We start from the raw sequence: 23,018 nt of genomic DNA on the forward strand, positions 1-23,018 counted from the left end.
CATGCACCACCACCACCTGGGTATTTTTTAATTACTACATTTAAAATGATTTATTTGAATTATTTATTTGTGGGTCTGGAGAGATGGCTCAATGGTTAAGAACACTGACTGCTCTTCCAGAGGACCTGGGTTCAATTCTCAGCACCCACATGGCAGCTCACAATGGCCCAGTTCCGGGTGATCTGACACTCTCACACAGACATACATGTAGGCAAAAATACCAATGTACATAAAAACAGAAAAATTAAAATTATTTATTTGTTATATATGTACCTGTGAATACCATGTGCAAGTTTGGAGGTCAGAGGGCAACTTTTGGGAGTCACTTTTTTTTCTTCCACCATGTGTGGGTTCTGGGGATTGAACTCAGATCATCAGGATTGGCAGCAATCACCTTCATCCACAGAACCACCTTGCCAGCCCTATTTATTATCTTTTAATCTTTGTGTGTGTATACTGTGTGTGTTATTGAGGCACACATGTGGCATGGTGCCCGTGTGGAGGTCAGAAGGCAAGCTCAGGAGCCAGTCCTCCTCTCCCTTTTGCTTTGAGGCAGGGTCTCTTGTCTACTGCTCCTGTGCTAGGCTTGCTAGCAGCAAGCTTCGGGGGTCTTCCTGCTTCCACTCCCATCTCACAGTAGGAATATCTGTATTGTGAGGTCACCCTACTCCGCCTGGCTTTTATATGGGTTATGAAGATTTAAGTCCAGGTTCTCCTGCTGTGTGGCAAGGATTATTTCTGCCAAGCCATCTCCTCTGCCCCAAATGATGTTTTTAAACCTCTTATTTCCACATTTGAACATCAGCTCTGGCCAGATGTGGGACAAAGACTGGCTGTTTAAGGTGAACATTTTCAGGGAGATGCTATAGTTCTAAGGTTGTGTATGCCTGATGACATAGCCTCAGGGTTTAGAAAGCAAAGACTGAACAGGAGCTCAGGCAGAGCTACTGTCATAGTGGGGATTCCACACCTGGCCTTGGTAGCAAGGTCTAGCCAGACAGTTATCTTTGTGCTGTTACAGAAGACGGACAGGCTCGGCTAGTATCTCTGATGGTAGATGGTGTGACATCATCTCACATCTGTTTATTAAAAACCCCACAAGCCAGCACTCGAACCTGCACCCCAACACCCCAATAGGAGTCAGCAGCATGTAGCTCATGGTCTTTCGTAAGTAAAGTATGGCAGAGAGGCAGCAGCCTTTCCTGGACTTGTGCACGTGAATGATACACTTTCAAGTGGCACATTATGAAAAAGAAATCCACAAGCTTATAAAGATATCAAAATTGGTAAATTATGTGTCTACACATGTGTATATCTATATGTGCACGTGAACATGTGTGTACATGTGTATACAAGTGTGTTTGCTTACATGTGAGTGTTCGTGTGTATATATATGTACACATGTATGTGTATACCTGTGTATATGTGTGTGTGCGCACATGTGAATATGTACACATGCATGTGCATGCAGGTGTGAGTGTGTGTAGATGGAGGTGGATCTTTTCTTTTGTCCTAATTACCTGGTCCCAAATAATCACACAGAAGCTTAATATTAATTGCAAAATGTTTGGCCTATAGCTCAGGCTTATTACTAACTAGCTCTTACAACTTAAATCAACCCATTTCTATTAATCTACATTTTGCCACATGACTCATGGCTTTACTTGTTCTCTAGCATCTTGCTTCCCCTGAAGCTGGCTCATCTTACTCTGATCCTGTCCTTCTTTCTCTATATATTTTCAGTTTGGCTTTCCTGCCTAGCCTTTATTCTGCCTTGTTATAGTCCAAATCAGCTTTATTATCTTTCAATGAGAGTAATACATATTCACAGCATACAGAAGGATATTCCTCAGCATTTTTGCCTTTCTGTCTCACCCAAAAGGAAGGTTTTAACTTTAACATAGTAAAATTACATACAACAAAACAGTTATCAAGTAAGAATTGCATTTAATATTAAGCTTTTGTGTGTTTATTTGGGACTGAGTGGTTCGGAGAAAAAAGCTCCGCCTCCATTTACAAGTGTGTACACATGTGTATATGTGTGTGCACACAGGTGTGTACATGTTCTCCCCTGTGAGCACAGGTGGAAGCACAGCAAGAGGGTCGCATGGATTGGAGAATGGCTGGGGACAGTCTGGCAGACTGTCAGGACTGACTAACCAGGGTGACAGGGTTAAGAAAAGACATCATCATCACCTATAACATCTCCGTTCATCTGGGAAAGTGTTCAGTAAGATTAAACAGAATAAAACCCAAAGCTGCTGTTTTGAAGAAGAGCGGTGAGCATCTTTAATGGGTGACGGGCCTCCTATGTTTCATGTTAAGACGTCAGAAGAATCTTTTCAAGCTGGGACTGAGGCGCCACGTTTGACACTGCAGGCTTACATGGGCTTTCTATGAAGAGCTCAGTCAAGCCAAGGAATGAATATTATAAAACCAGGAGAAGAAATGTACTGTCATTTGTAGAAGGAACAGCGGGCTGTGTCCCGCCACCCGGCTAGCTTTACCCAAAATAATTACACGGAAACTGTATTCTTTTAAATACTGCCTGGCCCATAGTTTCAGCCTCTTATTGCCTAATTCTCACATCTTCCTTTAACCCATATTTAGTAATCTTTGTAGCACCACGAGGTGTGGCTTACCAGGAGAGATCTTAACCTGCGTCCATCTCGGAGAGGAGAAGCATGGAGACTCCCTATGGCGACTGCCTGAAGCGTCTCCCCAACTCTACTTCCTTGTTCCCATAATTCTGTTCTGTCTACTCCACCTACCTAATTTTCTGTCCTCTTAAAGGGCCAAGGCAGTTTTCTTTATTAATTAACCAATGAGAGAAACATAGACAGATAACTCTCTTCCATCATTTCCCCTTTTTCTGTTTAAACAAAAAAGGAAGGCTTCAACTTTAACATAGCAAAATTACATATAACAAAACAGTTATCAAGCAAGAATTACAGTTACAATATTTAAATCTATTTTATCTTTTATCATAACTAAGGAAAGCTATAACTATCTATTTATTCTTCAACTCCATCAAAGACTCCAGAAGGATACAATGCTACCTAAGTAAACAAGAAATAAGTAACTTATAAAACTCTAGAAATGACAGAGACAACTCGCTGCCTGGACAGTCACCCAAAGTTCCTCTGTACCGTTGGGGCATCCATCTTCGGGCTTCAGGCCCACAGTATCCAGCAGACATTTCCATGAAGCAGAAAAATTCCAAAGACAGTTCAGTCACTTTCTGCTGTGTCCTGCAGAACGTCTCGCAGACTCTTTCACGAATCAGGAACCCCGAAAGACCATCTCACCTTTAGGCAAGTTCAGCAGTCCTCTTTCTGTGGGTTCCTTGTGTCCAGTTTATGCAACAGTCCAGGCAAGAGCAGTTTCTTGCCCAAATGGCTAACAAACTCCATAAGTAGCCTCTTCAATGCCCATCTTCCTCTCGAAGTAGATTGGTGCTGCCAGGAGCAGACATGTCTCATTGTCATGAAAAACCCTAAGTTATTAAAACATTAAATGCCATATTCTGCAGTCTTTGAAAGATATGAAGAATGTCTATCTAACTGAAATATATCTCTACATATCTAGAAAATCTAATAACATGACTACAAGCTTAACTATTATCAATGATTATCCATTAACAATCTATATTTTCTAATTATACATTACATTTTTAAATGTACTACACAATCAAATACCTTAATCAAGATCAGAAATACATATACATATAACAAATTGACCTTAAAATCCATACCAATGCAAATTATTCATCTCTATATCATATCCCCCTTTAAATGTAAAAGAACATTTATAAACAATATTTGGGAAAATGGGCGCAGTTATTTCTCTCCAAACTGCTTCCTGCTGAATGGGGGCGCTGTTATTTAGGTCTTTTATGGTATAACCTGTGTGCTAGGTTCCTCTCAGTTGGCAGTTGAGTGAAGTAATTTTTTGAAGATGTTCACAGCAACCTTTCAGGAGGGCGTGGTCTATCATACCATATTGGGATAGAAGCAATCCACAGAGTCTCGTCCTCTGTGAAAACAAAAGAAGAAACTCTTTTCCAAAGCATCATGTTCTTAGATCCAAATCCTGAAGTCATACCATTAAAATGTCCATTCTGGTCTAGCCTGGCAGCCCATATAATGAAATGTCTCTCTGTATTTAGCTCCTTTACAGTCAAAAATTTCAAAGAAAACACAACAAAATACATAATCCAGACTCTCTGTGAATTTTCCATTTTTATGCGGCTTATTTTCATTCTATCACTTTACTTTATTCTGTCTCTTTAAAGACTTTAGCCTTTTTTTTAGGCATTAACTTTATTTTTTATATTTTCTTCTTCTCTCTCTCAAGCCTACATACATTCATCCAACACTGTGACTCATTTAAAAGTCTTTTATGTCTGAATCTGTCCTATTGTGAATCTGTAATTTTTTTACTGTCGAGAAACTTGTTTGATTTGAGCCTTTACATTGCTAAGCGCTTAAGACTCTAAGCTGTGACATTCCTAGGTCAAAAACAGGTACTGTGAGCTTGCCATGCCCAGTCCAACATGGCTGAGCCGCTTGTGACTCTGAATGGGTTGCAGCTCTGAGCTGCAGAGCTGCGGGCTGCTCTGGATGTTGGCTCCACCTCTCTCCAATTTCAAAATGGAGGACGTACCATTTTCTGTTAGCTCTGGGGCTGCCAGGTAGGAGCTGCACTCAGCACTTTAACTCTGAGACTGAGTATGCGGCACAGAAACTCTTTTCATCAAAGTTACAGCCAAATCTGATGCGCAGAGCACCGCGCAGTCTGAAAACACCTCTCTCTCTATGGCGGCAGGAATCCGCAAACGCTGTCCCGCTCGCCTAAGCCTGATTCCGCCATCTGCCCAGGTGCAGGCAGGGAGCAGTGAGCCATCGGCATGGTCTCCGAGTACTTTTTTTCGCCGATCCCAAGCGGGCACACAAACATCCAGTCCATAAAAGCCACTGAAATGGTTTATAGCCAGAATTTGCACTGGCAGCACAGCACCAGGAAGCCGCGTTTTAAAATGACTCAGCTTTTTCTCTGCCGCTATTGCCGAAACAGGAAATCTCTCTACGGCACGTCCAGGCAAACAGCAAAAAGCTGTGTTAAACTCTCTCCCTCCTTTATTTAAAGCCCTCTTGAGTTTTTAAGTGGATTTAGTCACCACGTTGGAGCGCCAATCTGTAGAAGGAACAGCGGGCTGTGTCCCGCCACCCGGCTAGCTTTACCCAAAATAATTACACGGAAACTGTATTCTTTTAAATACTGCCTGGCCCATAGTTTCAGCCTCTTATTGCCTAATTCTCACATCTTCCTTTAACCCATATTTAGTAATCTTTGTAGCACCACGAGGTGTGGCTTACCAGGAGAGATCTTAACCTGCGTCCATGTCGGAGAGGAGAAGCATGGAGACTCCCTATGGCGACTGCCTGAAGCGTCTCCCCAACTCTACTTCCTTGTTCCCATAATTCTGTTCTGTCTACTCCACCTACCTAATTTTCTGTCCTCTTAAAGGGCCAAGGCAGTTTTCTTTATTAATTAACCAATGAGAGAAACATAGACAGATAACTCTCCTCCATCAGTCATTCTTTTGCTAACAACGACAAACTGCAAATCACTGCCAGGCTTGTTAGCAAATCTCAGATTGAGCTGTGACAAAGGCTGGTGGGAGGGTTCAGAGAGTAAAGGGGCTTGCTGCCAAGCCTGAGGACCCGAGTTTGATCCCCAGGATCCCACACATTGTCCTCTGGCCTCCACAGATGCAGCCTGGCAGGCTGCTTGCATGGGCACACGCACAAATAATTGTTGTTGTTGTTTTAATTTAAAAAGCTGCCATGAGACTTTTGCCCAGGTTTCCACATGCATAAATCCAGTATGCAAAAGCTGACATTTCCCCTACATACAGGGAGCAGATTGGAAATTCAATTTGAAAATTATTAGCTACAATAGTGCTGAGAGTAATAAGGTATCAAGAAATAAATCTTTTGAAAAATGTGCATGACCTTTCTGGGAGGAAATGGCAAAATTTTATTGAAAGATATAAAGAAGAAAGAGAGGCTACTAACAGGCAGGCAGATAGAATGTTGCAAAGACGTCAGGCCCACTCGTGGCTGCAGGTGGAATGCGGGCTCCTGAAGCTTGGACTTCCCCTCCGTGACGGATTCTAACCTCGACCATGAACCAGAATAAACCCTCTCCCCTGTAAGTGACTTTGGTCAAAGTATTTCCTCAAAGGGATAGAAAGAGAAACTTAGAAAGCACTAGTGAGATCAAATCAACATCCCACAAAAACTAAAAGCAGTCCTTGTATCATTTAAAATCCACCCCATGTGTAAAGGTCACCATGTGTGACAGACACCTTACACACTTAATAGAATAGCTTTTTTGGGTTTTTTTTGTTGTTGTTGTTTTTTTGTTTTTTGAGACAGGGTTTTCCTATATAACAGTCCTAGCTGTCCTGAAACTAGCTCTTGTAGACCAGGCTGACCTCAAACTCACAGGATAGGAATGCTTAAGAAAGACTCAAAGAGTATAAGTCATTAGGGAAGAAAAGATAAAGTTGATCACATACAAATAAACATTTATAAATATTATAGCTTATACAAAACAGTCCCAAGACTGAAAACAAGCTAGGAAATGTTTATAGCAATCTACATGAAAGTCAAATGCTGAATTTCTCCAAAGAGAGGGGGACAAAGTAGCTCAGCAGAGAAATGGACAAGGACATAAATAGGCAACAGGAAACTCAGAAGTCCAATACACAGTTACAAACGCAAATGCCCAGCAAAACACCTGCAAACACGAACAATCAAAAATGCCTGCAAACACGAACAATCAACAAAACACCTGCAAACACGCATGATCAACAGAACACCTGCAAACACGCATGATCAACAACACACCTGCAAACATAAATGTTAAACACTTGGCAAGTGTCTCAGTATCCCTCGCAATCAGCTGATATAATTAAAATGGCGAGAAGCCCACATCAGTTCATTGGTAGGGTTTTTGGTTTGGGGCATTTTTCCAGCTAGGATCTTGCTATATAGCACTGGCTGGCTTGGAACTCACTCTGTATCCCAGACTCAAGCTCACAGCAATCCTGCTGTCTCAGCTTGTTTGAGTTGCAGGCATGAGCCACCATGCTGTGACAAATGGCTTGCCAAGTTTCTGTGAACTTGTCTACCGCATTTGATGTCCCTTTGTCCTCTGCCTCCCCCACTCCTGTCTTTCTTCCTCTTCTTCCTTCTCCTCCTCTTCTCCTCCCGTCTGTCCCCCGCCTTTGCCTTTTATTTTTATACTGGCCCCTGCTTAGACAGCATCCTCTGTTGGGCCTCGTCACATTTCGCACCCACCAGCTCTCCCTGCTGGTGACTCTGAGGCTACCCTGTAGCTCTCCCAAGGCCTGTGTCTCCTGCCTTGCTCACAGCACCTGTGATGCAGTTAGCCTCTCTAGAGGCTAGGAACTCCAGGACAGCCCTGTTTCCTGCATTTTAGAGGCACCAGCTCCCGACACAATGCCTGACACATAGTAGGCACTCATTAGGTGCTTACACCTAGGATCTAGGCCGGCTGACTTTTGGGAGGACACAGATTCTTAGAGATCAACTCTGGGGCTACCCTAGATCAGGAAGTGAATCTCCAAGCCCAGAGGGTGTCTGGGTTCTTGTTGAAGCCTGGGTCAGGTGCCCATGGGTGGCCAGGGCACAACCTAGCACCTGAGGGGCCCCAGGTCCTCTTCAGACCACATGCTCCACCCCTTCAAGGCTGTGGGGCAGCAGCTTGGGTAAGTTCCTCTTCCGTTTCCTCCTGCCTCCTGAGCTGGGGTGTCGCTCCTCAGTGCAGTGCGGGGCACCTCCCAGCCACTCCATACCGCTGGTGTCCACAGCAACGCTTCTGGTCCCCAAGTGTCATCACTGGCTGTCGGGTCTCGGGTGCAATGCAGGCCATCAAGTGTGTGGTGGTGGGTGATGGGTAAGTGTCTGGCTGCGTTGTCCCCCACCCCCTACCAGGATGTCCCCAAGATCCTCCCTAGTATACCCACAGGTTCAGGTCTCCCAGGCGGTCCTGGGGATAGTCTCTTCATCTCCTAGGGCCCACCAGGAGCATTTGGGGTGGACCTGGACTGCTCTTTTGTCCTCAGTCCACTCCTTCCCCGGAAGCCACCTGGGTAGAGGGCCTGGGAGTGGGGGTGGGGTGCTGCTCCTTGCCTGTACCCTGAGAGCTGGGGCAGCACACCCATGAGGGCCGGGAATCAGGGTCCCATTCAGGGCGCAGGTGTGAGGTAGGGAAATCAGAGACTTGACCTTTGAACCTTTGTTCTCTGGTTGACCTGGGCTCTAGTGCCTGACTTGCTGCTGCTGGGGCTGGGGAAACTCCTGAGACTTTCCACTCTTTCTGACTCTTACCCAGTCCCAGGGGAGGGCTGGGGTGGCTTGAGACAGGTTCCTTGCTGTCCTGCCTGTAGTGTCTGACTCTACTCCATGTGGTGGGGAGGAGGTGGGGAGCAAGGGGAAGCTAAGGTCAGTGTAAGGGAAGGAGGAAGGTGAAGGGGGATGGTGGGGACTTCCAGGGGGCAGGCTGGCTGCACCCCAGCTCAGGGTTTATATCCATTGTCAGGCCTTGAGACCACAGGCTATCATGACCCAAGGACTCAATCTCCTCTGTGCAGTGAGGGGGTCAGTTTCTCGGGTATTCCAGAACATTAGGGTGCAGCCCTCAGGTACATCTTGGGGTCTCGCTAGATCTGCCCTGGTATGTTCTAGATGCACAGCTTCAATTCAAAAGAGGGAGTGGCCGAAGCCTTGGGACCTTTCCTGGTTTGGCTCTCAAGGTCACATTCAGGCCCTGCTGGTCTCCTGGGCTCAGAGGCTATCTACCACTCAGATGACTTTATCATGGTCTCTGCTCGAGGGGTGTCAGCAGTCAGCCAGCCGTTATCTGCCACAGCTGCCTTGCTCACTTCTGCTTTGGGTCTGCTCTGGGGGAGCGAGACAGAGAGGGGATTGGCCGGAAGCCAATGATTCTACTCATTCAGAGTTACCTAGGTGGCAGCCTGTGCAGACATGTAGAGGGGAGGGAAGGTAGGCCAGGCTCCTAGAGTGGGAAGTGACTTAACAGAACAGAGCTGGGAAAGGCCCAGAGCTGTCCCTCTGGCCGCTCGGCTTCCTGCTGAATGATCTGGGTAGCCTCCCAGATTGAAAGGGAGACAGCCTAAATGGTGGTCATCTCTATTTGTGCCATTTTTCTGTTGCTCACTGTGTGTGGTCACCGGGTCATGGCCCTCTGTCTAACTTAGTTTCCCACCAGCCCTGCCTACCATCACAGGGTTCATTTTATTGGTGGGAAGACTGAAAGCTCAGAGAAATTAAGTAACCTGCCTTAGAGTGCAGAGAGGATTTGAACCCAGGCCCCTCTGGCTAAAAAGCTCCATATACTCTAAGGCTACGGGCATCCCCTAGCAAGCCTTGGCTGTTGTGGCACCCATGGCACTGGGCTCAGTGTCTTTGGAGTATCACGTAATTCACTGGGAAGACGGACTTGTCCTTGTTGTCTAGATGGGAAAACTGAGGCATAAGGAGCTTAGGTGACTTACCAAAGTTGTGTAGATGGTAGATGGTAGAGCCGAGATCTAAGCCCAGGGATGTGACAGCCTTGTCCAGGTCTCCAGGGTCTTCTCCTCTGCCCCATGACAGTCTGTATCTATAACCTGCACCCAACATACAGGGGACACATACAGTTCCCCAGGTCTCCACGGATGTAGGGCCCAGACCCATTGCCAGGATTGAAGTCTGGGTGTTTATGGATACTGCAGGGGCTTAAGGACACGGCCATGGAGTGTCTGGGATTGGGAGACTGAGGCCCAGAGATGGGGAGCCTGGGTAAGGGCTCAGATGTCCCCTTGTCTCAGGCATAGCCCATGACCTTGGTATCTTCTGCTTCGTGTCTCTTGTCTTTCAGAGCCGTGGGCAAGACGTGCCTTCTCATCAGCTATACCACCAATGCCTTCCCCGGAGAATACATCCCCACTGTGTGAGTTCCACCTGCTCCAGGCCCTTCTTCGGGCTGTCCCCTTTGGACACCTGAAGTCGGGCAGGCTAGTAAAGTTAGAGAGACTCCATCTTGGAGAAGCTGGCCTGTGGTCCAGCTGGCAATGCAGTGACATGGGATAGGGAGGCGGAGGCTCCAGGAGGAGGAGGGACTGTGGGATGGGAAGATGCCCTTCGCTGGCCAGGAGGAGAAAGAGGTGTGGAGATGGAGTGTGGAGGTGAGGGAGAGAACTCCAGACACTTGGATGGCTCAGAGTCTGGGGACCAAATGATTGGGGTGCGGCAGTGCCAGCTGCAGTCCATGGGAGGCCTGCTTCCTGGTGCAGGATGTTGCCACCAGCTGCCACATGATATCAAGGAGGAGTCCACAGGTGTCAGAAAGGGACCCAGGGCACCCCACCACTCACAGGGACGCTCCCCAGCACCTTGCAAGGCTCTTCTGGGTCTCCTTCAGTTGTCCCTCCTAGAGATGTTACCCACTGTTTTGCTTTTTAGACCAACACTCCTTAGGCAAGTCTGTGGCAGGGCCTTTGCACCCAGCTTTTCCCATGTCTGTGGTAATTTCCTGTCTCAACCTCATGTTCACCCTCCAGGCCCATCTTTGGTGCCCCTCTGGGAAGCTTTTGGTCCAGCCTAAAGGTCTGTCATTCCCCCAGAGGAGTTTGTCAAATCTCTCCCAAGATCGTAAGCCTGTGGAGGGCAGGGAGCCATGTATTTTTCTTGGGTTCTCCCCCACCTTCTCTACATGGTGGTTGACACACCGTGTACTATACACAAGATCTCATGTGTGATGTATGTGCTTTGAGGTGGCAAGGCCCAGGAGAACCAGCACACTAACTAGCTAGAACCGCAACATCTACTTAGAAGGCCTTCGGTTGGTGGCCTGGTACAGGATGTCAAACTCATGATTGCATTGGGTCCTTGAGGGAAGAGGGTGTTACAATATCCTGATAGCTCACAGCAGCCAAGGGGCTTATCGCCTAGGGCCACTCAGCCTATCGGGCTTCAGAGCCTCACTGGGGCCCTTATTTTTATTTTTTTGGGGGGGCTGCTTGGAGCATAAAGGGTATATAGAGGGGCAGTACCTAGGGCCTAAAAGTCACTCCCAACCCCCACACCATCAGAGGAGCCAGCAACCCCACTAATGCCAAACCAAGACTCCATTCCAAGTCCTCCATGTATTTGTATGGAGCTCACTTTCAGGAACAGGGGTTCATCTGTCTCTGTCACCTGCTGGGGAGGACCCAGCAGAGGGCAGTCAGAAGGGCTGGGTAGACAGCTGGGCGCTGCTTTCTGCCCAGTTGTATCCTAATATAAATGAAGACTGGCAATTGTCCCGCTGTGCAAAGTGGAATGACTCTTGCCACCAGGCTTCTAAGGCTCCTGGAAGTCAGAGAGGGCTGGGGTTAGACCTGAGCAAGAACAGGAGCAAAGGGGATTCTGGCTGAAGGCCGCTGTCACCGGGGTATGTTGACACTGCCCTTGTCCCTGAGTCAAGACCCTGTTCTGTCTTTACCTGCCCTGGCTATGGTGGAGGATCCACCTGCTCAAGGATTTCGAAGTGGTTACTTTCCCTCTGAGCCCATGAGCCTCAGTTTCCCTTTCTACAAGAGACAGGCCCTGGACCGGGAGATCTGAGCCTTGTACAGCAGCTTTCCTGCAAGGAGGTGGGAAATGGAGGTCAGAAGCTTTCCATGTCCTGAGGGCTTCACTGCTGGTCAGCCAGATGGGGACCAAGGGTTTGCAGGCCTGTCCCCAATCAATCCCCCTGTGTTGCTGTGTAGGTGGCGGCCGGTGCCAACTGTTTCTTGGATTTCTTTCTCTGAGATGAACCCATGGCCAACAAGGTTGGCACACATATTCTCAGATGGTGACACCTGCCTGAGAATGGTTCTGTGCCGAGTGCTATGGGCACAGAAACATGACAGCTGCCCCGTGCCATCAGGCACAGAGACAAGGCCTCCAATCCTGGCTACCTCCTGATGGTCCAACAAAAGCCTCCATAAACTTTGACTTTTTTTTTTTCATTTTTGTGGTAGTGTATATACTATAACCCTGACTGACCTAGAATTCACAATGTAGCTCAGGCTGGCCTCTAGCTTATAGCTATCCTCTTGTCTCTGTCTCCCCAACAGCCAGGTTCCAGGTAAAATTTGTGGGGTTCTTTTTGTTTGTTTTGTAGTCTAGGCTGGCTAATCTAAACTCATTAAGGAGATGAAGATGACCTCGAATTCCTGATCTTCCTGCCTTCACCGCTGGAGTGCTGGGATTACAGGTGTGCACCAACATATCTGGTTTTATGTGGTGCCTACCAGTCCCTAGGCAAATCTTTCTATTTAAAAAAAATCCAGCCGGGCGCATGCCTTTAATCCCAGCACTCGGGAGGCAGAGGCAGGCGGATCTCTGAGTTCGAGGCCAGCCTGGTCTACAAGAGCTAGCTCCAGGACAGGCTCTAGAAACTACAGGGAAACCCTGTCTCGAAAAACCAAAAAAAAATTTAAAAATCCATAGATAAGCTTTTTTTTTTGAGACAGGGTTTCTCTGTGTAACAGTTCTGACTGTCCTGGAACTCACTTTGTAGACCAGGCTGGCCTCGAACTCACCGAGATCTGCCTGCTTCTGCCTCCTAAATACTGGGATTAAAGACGTGCACCACCACTGCACATCTTTAAAGTAATTTTTTTTCGAGTAGATAAGTTTTTAAAAGCAGAATTTAGGCAGAGCCACAACCTGGCCTCAATACCTCAGGTGGATCCCATTTATGGTTAAAACTCAGTACAAGGGGATATCAAAACTTCCCAAGTTCCACCTCACCTGTCCCATCTCCTCCAGGAGTTCAGCCCATGATCCCTGGGCTCTCTCAACTCCTTGGTCTCCCCCAGGGAGACCCCGATGCCTCCCTTCCTGACAGCATTCCTGGCCTGCAGCAGCCCACTTCCTCCTTCTCTTCTTCCACTTTCTGTCCTGCCCATTGAGTACTCTTCAGGGCTGGGGCAGAGCTGTGTGAGGCCAGAACCCTGATGTAGCTAGCTCACTCCTGACTCTAGAACAGAGTACCAGTTTCTAGAACATCTCATTGCTGCTGCTGGCAGTGGGCAGAGCATCCTGGTTGGTGGGTGGAGTCTGCTCTACGCTGCTATGGGTTGGTGATGCATGTTCAGCTCCATAGGGAAAAGATCACCTTGAGATAAGGTTATATGAGACTTAGTCTGTGCTGTCCTTGATGACTCTGGCTCTGGTGACTCAGTAGGACCAATCTGGCCTTCCCTCGACCACTATGACAACCAGGCCTCCAAGACCAAAACTGTTCCTAAATCCTCACCCTGATTACCTGTTCAGTCCTCCCATGGCCCCAAGACACTAGCCATGGATTCATGGACTCTTGGTTCTTTGAATGTGCCATCCATGTTCCGTGGGCAGCCGCCAGGTGACCTAGGTGTGTGGCCCCTTGCACATCCTACTCCGTGTTCAGGGTGAGGCTGGCCTGCAGCCAGAGTCCAGGCCACAGAGCACCAGGTAAGGTGAAAATTGTCCCACCCGTCCTCACCGTCTCATAACGTGCCCAGCAGCTACGCTCATCACAGTGGCTTCTCCAAACTGGGGAACAAGTCCCGATGCCTGGCCCTGCCGCCTACCAGCCTGGGAATCCTGGGTAAATCCACTCCTTCCCGTGAACCTACTTCTATCTAGGAAAAGGGGTCACTGTGGCCACAGTGATGTGTATGAAAGGCGTCTGAGGAAGGGAGAGTGTGATATAGTCCAAGCATGTGTCATGTCTCTGGCTGTTTCTTGAATTCAGCAGCTAGTCCTCTAGAAACTGGAGACACTCTCAGCGGGATGATATGAATGCTTCCCAGCTCACTGAAGCCCAATAATGACCCCATAAGTGAAGCTCAGAAAAGCTAGTTGGCCATCCCTGAGCCATACAGCCAGGTCAGGGCGAACCCTGCCCTTCTCAAAGCTCAGGCAGCTGCCCTGGACTGAATCAACACTCATGCTCTTCATTTTCTTGCCCCCAAACGGATGTCATAGGAAGAGCAAATGCCCTTAGAGCCCAGAGGACCCAGAAAGACAGATGCCTTTGCTGCAAGGCATCTTGGGAAGACAGAAGGTCCTGATCTCTCCATGTTATTGGGGCCCCAAATAGCCCAGACACCTGCCTTCCTACCTTGGCTAGCCTTGCCTCCCAAAAAGTTCTTCTGAGATTCACAGGAGTGGTTCCCAGAATAGGCACAGAGCAGACCTACTATGTGCCAATTGTCTATCCTGGACTGGTCTCAGGGCAGAAAGGAACAAGCCGGATTCCCCCCTCCCTCAAGGGGTGTTGTTAGTGGGGCTGACCTGGCTGGGACAGAAAAGTCTCCCTGGGGTGTTCCAGGGAGTGACACAGAGTCCTGGGGAAGATGGGAGCAATTAAGGATAGGTGGGACTAGGATGAAGTAGTGTGCATAGGCCAGCTCAGCAGGCAGGCAGTGTAAGCCTTGTGAGGGAAGCGCAGATGGAGAAGGTAGGAGCTCGAGGTCTCAGTGGACCAGGTCTTGACTGGGTGCATGTTTGAGCCTAGGAGGTCAGAGGATACCCAGCTCGCATAGACAGGCAATGAAGGTGTCTCTAGAGGCACAACTGTGACAGGACGCGGCAAGCCTGCCGGACACGGACACAGCTTCTCCCCTCGGTGGGTCACTCACTGGCTGTGTGGCCTCACATGGGATCATGACACCCTTCTGATCCTGGCCCTATGCATCAACCAACAAGCCTGTTTCTTTCCCCTAAGGGTATGAATAGTGGGGGTTTACTCCCTAAAGCCCCCTCCACTCAGTGTGGAGCGCTGGGCTGGGCCCTCCCAGGGCTTCCAAGTGGTCCATGTCTCAACACTTGCTCAATGGGCTCCCGGTCCAGTGTCTGACCCACAGCAGTGCAAGGCCACAGGCTCACAACTGATATCTGTCTGTCTGTCCTCTAGAAGGGGGCCTAGCGCAGCTACTCATCACAGGAGTGAGACAGTGGATCCTCTGCAGCTCCTGCCCTTCCCAGGAGGCTCAGGACATGGTCCCTTTGTCTCCCAGATGGCTCCCTAGCATCTGCATTGCCTGTCATCTTCTGTCTCCTTCCTGTTTCCCTCTGACAGCTTCCTGGAGTTACCTCCCGAGTACACCCCTCTCTGCTTCCTTCACTCAGGGATTGCTTCAGGGAGGACCCAGCTCAAATGAGGGACCAACGGTCAGTCACTCAGCAGACACTGTGATGATCTAGGTGCGCAGCTAGGAGGAAGGTTAACGTCCGTTCTTGTCAGTCTTTGGGTTCATGGCGCACAACCCAGCAGTCACCTTTCCTGAGGACGAGTGGAGGAAGGAAAATGACCGAGACGCATTTTCCTCTTTGTTTACATGCCTTTACAGTGTTTTTAATGGTGCCCTTCAGTTGCGAACACCTTTACAGTGTTTTTAATGGTGCCCTTCAGTTGCGAACACAGCCAGCGGCACAGTGCTGTGTGACTTCGGGCTAGTCCTATGGCTCTGAGGAGAGCAGCCTTGGGGCCTGTGCTGGAAGTCCTGGCGGGGCTCTGGGTTTGAGGCTGACCTGGTCCTTCCTGCTTCCCACAGGTTTGACAACTATTCGGCCAATGTGATGGTGGACAGTAAGCCTGTGAACCTGGGGCTATGGGACACGGCAGGCCAGGAGGACTATGACCGCCTCCGGCCGCTCTCCTACCCGCAGACGGTACGCACCTCTTTGTGGTCCGGGACTCGATCCTGTCCCATCTGCTGCCCATGACCTTGCCAGCTGTGCCTACTCAACCCCGAGTCTCCCTCTGAGGCCTCTAGGGCAGAGCTGAGCTACGATGCTCCCCAAACTGTGCTCCCTCAGCCCTGCTGCCCCCAGTATCCATGCCCTGAGATGCCAGCCTTTCTCAGTGTGCAACAGGCAGACACTACCAGGGTTTATGTGAGCAGCCAGGCCAGCGTGCCTAGTGTGAGGTGGGCAGGGGACCTGTAGCAGATAGTTCTGTGTCTTCTGGGTCCGTGGATCTGGGCTCTCTACCCACCACGGCAAAGAGAGGGTCAGACTTCCAGGTAGAGGGTTAACACAGCAGTGGCAGGAGTTGGGGCATATGGGGGAGGGCTGAGGGTGTGGGCAGACAGGACTCTCTGGCCTCCGTCTTGAGGACCCTGCCCTGCTCTGTCTCCAGGATGTGTTCCTCATCTGCTTCTCACTCGTCAGCCCAGCCTCCTATGAAAACGTCCGAGCCAAGGTGAGCCTCAAGGGGGCTGGGGACACATATAGGTGGCACTGAGGGAAGGAGGGTCGAGCTGTCGAGGTCCACTCTGGATTAGGAGAATCCACGACAGAGGGTCACTAATGCCACACAGGGCCAATGAGGAGAGAGTCTCCCTGGGCTGGGACAGGAAGCGTTCCGCCTTCTTCTGTTCCCTGTTCCTCTCCCTGCCCAGTCTCGTGGCCCTCTTATCAATACACAACCACCTCTCTTGACTCTTATCTAAAAAAAAATCTTGCCTTTTTTTTCCCACGCCTGCTCAGCTCCTGTTGTACCCTGTGACCCTGCTCTGGGGCCTCTTTCTCCCTTTGCCTGGTACCCCAGGCATTGATGTCCCACTTCCCTCTGCTCTCTCTCACTCTCCTCTCCCCACCCCTGCCAGTGGTTCCCTGAGGTGCGACACCACTGCCCCAGCACTCCTATCATCCTGGTGGGTACCAAGTTGGACCTTCGAGACGACAAGGACACCATCGAGAAGCTGAAGGAGAAGAAGCTGGCTCCCATCACCTACCCACAAGGCCTGGCACTGGCCAAGGATATTGGTATGAGGCTCGAGCTCAGAGAGTTGGAGGCTGAGGGCTGGGGGTGGTGCCTGGACACCCTCATCCTAGGGTTATGCCGTGTGTCGGACTCTGGCTGTCCTTCAAATCATCGTACCAGTTGTGTGACTTTGGACTGGTCACTTGGCCTCTCTGTGCTTGTGTTTCTCTGACAGGAAGGTGTGGCGGTAGTGATGGCTTATGCCATGTTGGGTGTCTAGGCTCACAGGTCCCAAGAGCAGCACTGCACAGGGGGATTCTGTGTTAGCTGGTCATGGCGTCAGCCAAGTTTAGACCCTGAAGCGAGGGACTGATGGGAATAGATCGAAGCAGAGGTGGGAGCACAGGCAGCCAAGTGAGGTTAGGTTGTTTCTGGGAGGCTTCCTGCAGAAGGTGTCCCTGTTGGGGACTTGAAGGGTGACTCATTCCTTTGTGCCTGGCCCTCGCCTCCCTTTCTCCACCCATCCTGACTCTCCACCAGTCACTGTGTGCCTCCAAGAACCGGGCAGAGGAGGCTTGACCCTTCAAGGTCATTCAGCTGGAGAGGTGGTGGCTGCAGCTGAAAGCAGCCTGGAAGAGGGTTGCTGGCTGGGTGAGTGGGGACACCTTGCCCTGGCTAAGCTCTCCATCCCCAGGAGACCTAACTCTGGGTCTGGCCTCTCCCATGGTGGTGTCCTCTTGAGGCAGAACTGCCAGCTAGGTCTGGCCTCCACCCAACCCTGCACCTCTTCCTCTGCAGGAAATAGGGGGAGGGGCTCTTCACAGGAAGAGTAACCGCAACCTTCCTGTGACTAGCTGGTTGTCATGGCTGTCTCCCAAGGGGCCTCTCTGCTGCTTCACCCTGGGCCCTTTGCTCTAGCCTCGTAAATGTCAGGGACGTATTCCAGCTTTGTCTTCTTAACTAGCTTATTCCCAAACTGGCCTGCATGATTTGGGGGTGCATTAGAATTGCTCCCCCCCCCAAGGTGCAGTCAATGGTGTGGGAATGACATGGTTGCAGGAACCTGAGGCAGCTGGTCACAGCCACAGCAACGGAGCAGAGAGTGAGAACACTGGTGCCCAGCTCACTTTCCCTTCTATGTCTTTTAAAAATGGAATATTTTTATTTATTCTTAGACAATTTCATAATAGTAAACAATGTGTCTTGATCATATCCACCTTGAACTACCCCGTCATTCTACCCAGATACCTGACACATGTCCATCTTCCCTTCATGTCCTGTGTATGTGTGTGCATGTATGTGTGTGTGAGTATGGGTGAGTATGCATGCATGTGTGTGGGCATGTCTGTGTGAGTGTCTGTAGCTCCACGAGTCCACTTCGGGCTGCCTGCTGGAATGTTGACTGATCTTGGCTTTAACCTTGCACAGGTCTCTCGCTGGCAACCATAGCTGCTATGAGATCACAGGTGCAATGGCCATGCCATGTCCAGAAGACAGTATTTCACAGCACCCGACACCACCCTGACTCTGCCCCATCTTGCTCAACGTTCCCTAAGCCTCAGGGTGGGGTGGGGGTTAGTATAGGTGTCCCATTTAGTACTGAGCACTCAGGATGGGTGGCGGTTTGTATAGGTGTCCCATTTAGTACTGAGCACTCAGGGTGGGGTTGGGGTTGGTATAGGTGTCCCATTTAGTACTGAAAGCATTCAGTAGTTACTCCTCTCTGCACATTGACCAACGTTTCTCTGCATTGATTATTGTCACTACAAGGAGAAGCTTCTCTGGCCAAGTTTATCTATTTCTCCCTCCCCTCCCCCCTCCCCCCCCCTCCCCTCCCCTTCCCTCTCTTCTCTTCTCCTCTCCTCTCCCCTTCCCTCCCCTCCCCCCCTCCCCTCTCTTGATGCCTTGTTCATCTCACTGTGTAGTCTAGGCTAGCCTCCAAATTTGTGCAAACCACCTGTCAGCCTTCCTGGTGCTGGATTTACAGTCACTCCTGGCCGAACTTCTTCCCCTTAAAGCGTGTGCTCTACGTGACCGGGCTCTGTAGATGGGCTCTGTTTCTGGCTGTGTCACTGATTGACTGTGAGGTCTTGGATTTCTGACTCTTGCTTTCTTGGCCTTAGTCTCCTATTGTGTGTGTACATGTACATGCGTGTATGTGTGCATGTATGTGCATGTGTGTGTGCATGTGTGTATGCATGTGTGTCCGTGTGTGTGCATGTGTGTGTGTGTGTCCTGTCTGTGGTTCTTCTCCTCCCCAAGGCTGTTTCATCCTCTGTAAGGGACTGAGAGCCCCTCCCTTCCAGCTACCCTTGAGAATGAGCAGGTGAATGTCCCAGCCTAATCCCTAGGATCCTGGGTTCAGAGTGCCTCACTATTGGTCATAGAGATGAGGGGCCTTAAGGAACAGAGGCCAGGAGCCCCCTCTGGAATAATGGTCAGAGGCCAGGCCAGGACCCTGGCTTCATCTTCTCGATGATCAAAGAGCGTCTTGGGAATGCTCCAGGGACAGGAAACATGCAGGTGTGACTGACCAGTGTCCGGCTCCCTGAAGCTCCATTTCCTCCTTGCTGCCTTTGGTCTCCCAAGCCCTGGCTTTGGTGACTTCCCCTCCAGTGGGGACCCCTTGTCCCTGTTCTGTTCTGGGCCTTTCAGGTCACAGGGATAGGGAGGGCCACCGTTTCCTCACGGCTGTCAGAATTTCCTGCCCCAGAGAAAAGAGCAGAGGGCACCAGCAAGGGCACCTGGCTCCCCTTCCTTCCCTTTTCCTCCCCCAGTACTCTGAAATCTCCTGACCTTCTGTGTCAGGGCTCTGTGTTCAGGCTGCAGGGGACAGGAAGTCATGCAGACTCCTCCCAGGGGTCAGTCCTCTGAGGGCTCAGATGGGTTCTCTATTTTCTTCCTCTCACTGAGCTGCCCCGGGGGCAGGCAGGTCTCATTGCCTCTGTTCGCCTTGATTTCCTCATAGGTTGGGTTTGACTAAATGACAGATATATTGGGGGTGCCTCAGACCTGCCCAGAGGTGTCCCCTTCATGTGGAAGGCCTGGGTGGCATGCTGGGAGATTTGGTCATGGAAGCAAGTCCCGTCCTTTCACGGGAAGGACTTTAACCTGCCCACTTTCCGAGCAAAGGGCCTTGTGTCCTAGAGAGTCTGGCCTGCCCTGGGGCCTCCACCTTCCTCACTGAGTCCTGCAGGAGGAAGATGAAGTACAGAGAGGCTGCTCCCCACTTGGGTGACACTCCCACTTGGCGATGCCCCCATTTGGGGTGACACAGCTGCTTCTCCATAACTCAGGCCCCGCTTCCCTGCTGTTCCTTCTCAGATTCAGTGAAGTACCTGGAATGTTCCGCGCTCACCCAACGGGGCCTGAAGACCGTCTTCGATGAGGCCATCCGGGCCGTCCTGTGTCCACAGCCCACACGGCAGCAGAAGCGCCCCTGCAGCCTGCTCTAGGGGTACACGCCTCTCCTCTGCTGCTGGAAGGGCACCTTGCCCCTGGGCCTGGGCCTCAGGTCACTGAGAGTAGCATTAGACAAGGACAGAGGGACATGGGTATCCAAGTAGCCTCAGGTACTCCATTGTGTGTGGGGCTTCCTCCCTGATAGACACAGCCTAAGGAGGCCAGAACCTGCCCAGTGACTCAGGCCAGAACACAGGGGCTGCCAGGCTCTCACTCAGCCCATCCTGGCCACAAAAGCCTAATGGAACCAGAGAATTCCAATAGTACCCAACCCACAGCAGCAGGATATATGGAGGGCAGCCCTGGGGAAGGTAGAGGTTGGAAGGAGCCATGGGCCTGGATGGCCCTGATACTGACCTTTTCCTGTGTCCCTTCCAGGTCTCATCCCAGTCCTCCCACTCTTGACCCTCCAGGATCCCTACCGAAGCCCAATGATGCGCTGATGGGACATGCCGACCCCTCCTTGTGACGTTTCTTCCCAGACAGCTGCAGAACTTGCCTATCTCCTCAGTGGAGGTCCCCTGGGATGGGAGGATGTTGATAGGCCATGCCCTACCTGGAATGCTCCTGTGTTCCCAGGGACCAGAGGGGAGTCCCAAGACTCAGCTAGTCATCCTCACGTCATACAGCGTCATACACCCACCTGATCCAGGCCTTCCTGACTTCCCTCTCCAAGCTTCCGGTTTCCACGGCCTCCCACCACTGTGTCTGCAGGGACAGGGTTTCCTGCTCCAATACCCCTGGTCTGCCTTGTGGGCATCATCTCCTTCCCTGAACCAGAAGGAGAGATGCGTGAGTCTGCTCATCTGTTCTCCTTTTTTTCCCCCAAATCACAGAGCAAATCCATTTCTGTAAATCTCTCGTCTGCCCAGCCAAGCAAGGAGCTCAGCCCACCCCTACCATCTCTCAAGACTTCCTACTCTTTTCAAAGGGTCCTAGCTGTATTTTCTTGGGACTGTCCACCTCACCCTGCCAGCCAGATAGAAAACACAGCTCTCTTGCTTATGCGGAAAATAAATATATTGATTTGAGTCGGAACTGCTGTGACTTTGGGTGCAGCTTGCTCAAGGCATGGCGGAGGGGTCCAAATGATGCCACGGAGTTTGCCTTCCTGTCCCTTCTGGCTCTGTCTGCTGCAGGCAGACCATTTTCAAGCTGTTGACTGTTCAGGCTTGATCCTGTGAGCTTCAAGTTCAGGCAAAGTTCGAAGGGTTACTCTGATTGGACCAGTTTGTCTTAGGCCCGCCTTCCACCAGCTGTCTGTTAGAGAGACGCTAAGCTGTGGTCACAAGCCTGTTAGAAATAGGAGTATAGGTGACCCCCAGGAAGCTGGGGTACAGGGTGGGTGTGGGGGAGGATGTGTTCTCAAGAAAAACAACCTTTCTAGAACTCTGGTGTTCAGAAGCCAGAGAACCGTATGGTAATTATCCATCTCACCATTGCTGGGACAGTTCCTGCCCCAGCTGGCACTAAGAAAAACAGATTTTTTTTTCTGTTGTTTTTGTTATAGCCTGAGTTGACCTCAGACCCACTATCCTCCTACCTCGGCTTCCTAAGTGCTAGGATTATAAGGGATTATCTTCATGCCTGGATAATGTTGAAATTCTTGCTGGAGAGCTTAGGCAGCTATGGAAGTTGAGGAGGTGCTCATATCAGGTACCCCAGGGCACTCTCACTGCCTGAGTGCCCCTGTCCTCCCAGCACACTTCTGCTGACCTGTCTGTGTCAGGTGCCGCCAGGGATGACACAGCCGCTCCCGCCCCCAGGGCCTGAGGCCCTAAGTGACTGAGAGGAGATGGTTCACCCTGAAAGCCTGGGAGACCAGTTCCAGCCAAGGAGTGCCCAGTCTCTCCATGTTCTGTCTCCTAGAGTCCCAGCCCCCACCCCCAGCTCCACAGCACCCCCCTTTAAGGGACTCTACCTCTGGAAGGGCTAGGTACAGCAGGGGAAGCCACTGTTCTGAGCTCGGATCATGTGAAGTCAGTCTTTCAATGTATTTCTCCAACACAGAAAGAAAGATTTCAAACCCACACTTGCTGGATGCTCCAACATGGTTGGGAGGACCTGCACCCCAGTCAGGCTGGCATGTTTAAGGCCCGGGTGCCCCTATAGTTAGCCAGAGTCCCAGGGTGCCTCTTTTAGCTCCTGGCTCCTTTTTGTGACTGATACTGAGCAAAGACTTCCATGATTTAAATCCGTAGATCAAAATACAGAATCGTTCAAACTATGGCCCTGAGTAGTGAAACCCCTTCTCCCTGCACACTGCATAAAAGCCGCCCAGGGCTGTCACCCAGAGCCTTTGAGAACGCTGTCACTCACCCATCCGCCCTCAGCCTTGGCAGCAAGCTTCTTTCTGATCTCGAGTTTCACTTTGCTTAGAATCAAGTCCCCGTTACTTCTGTAACCTGTGTAAGCCTTTCTTTCAGTTCCCTGAACACAAGACCAAGAACCTAGAAAACCCTGCACACCAGAAACAGTTCCCACGACCTTTCTTCTCCCTCTGTTGCTCATCTGCCCACCATCCTGGGCCCTGACCCGGTGCTCCTTAAACACCCTATGCTGGGATGCGATCCTGCAGTGGGTGTTCAGCTCCTCCGGGCTGCCCTGGGGGCCTTCCTTTACATCAATGGTAATGATACAAAATACACTGTGCCTCTCCCCCACCCCCACATATAATCTCAGAACCCCATCATGTCACGTGGGGTGCTGCTATTCATGGCAAAGGAAGAAACAGG

At 50.3% G+C, this 23,018-nt stretch overlaps 1 protein-coding gene across 1 annotated transcript; it reads left to right on the forward strand.

Annotated features, from left to right (window-relative positions):
* Positions 1 to 7,808: 7,808 nt before the first annotated feature.
* Positions 7,809 to 21,321, forward strand: Rac2 (Rac family small GTPase 2). Its single transcript, XM_038342246.2, has 7 exons — positions 7,809 to 7,989; positions 9,976 to 10,047; positions 15,668 to 15,785; positions 16,255 to 16,317; positions 16,724 to 16,883; positions 20,146 to 20,278; positions 20,662 to 21,321. Exons 1-6 carry the CDS (start codon positions 7,955 to 7,957, stop codon positions 20,274 to 20,276), a joined length of 579 nt encoding a protein of 192 aa, XP_038198174.1. The 5' UTR covers positions 7,809 to 7,954; the 3' UTR covers positions 20,277 to 20,278; positions 20,662 to 21,321.
* Positions 21,322 to 23,018: the final 1,697 nt, after the last annotated feature.

Source organism: Arvicola amphibius, chromosome 9 (genome assembly GCF_903992535.2).
Source record: "Arvicola amphibius chromosome 9, mArvAmp1.2, whole genome shotgun sequence".
NCBI lineage: Eukaryota > Metazoa > Chordata > Mammalia > Rodentia > Cricetidae > Arvicola > Arvicola amphibius.

Excerpts from the sequence above, each read along its gene's own strand:
- Rac2 (XM_038342246.2), top strand. The coding sequence starts at position 7,955 with ATGCAGGCCATCAAGTGTGTGGTGGTGGGTGATGG. Across the intron at positions 7,990-9,975 it reads TGTGTGGTGGTGGGTGATGG|AGCCGTGGGCAAGACGTGCC; the intron begins GTAAGTGTCTGG and ends CTTGTCTTTCAG. Across the intron at positions 16,318-16,723 it reads ATGAAAACGTCCGAGCCAAG|TGGTTCCCTGAGGTGCGACA; the intron begins GTGAGCCTCAAG and ends CACCCCTGCCAG.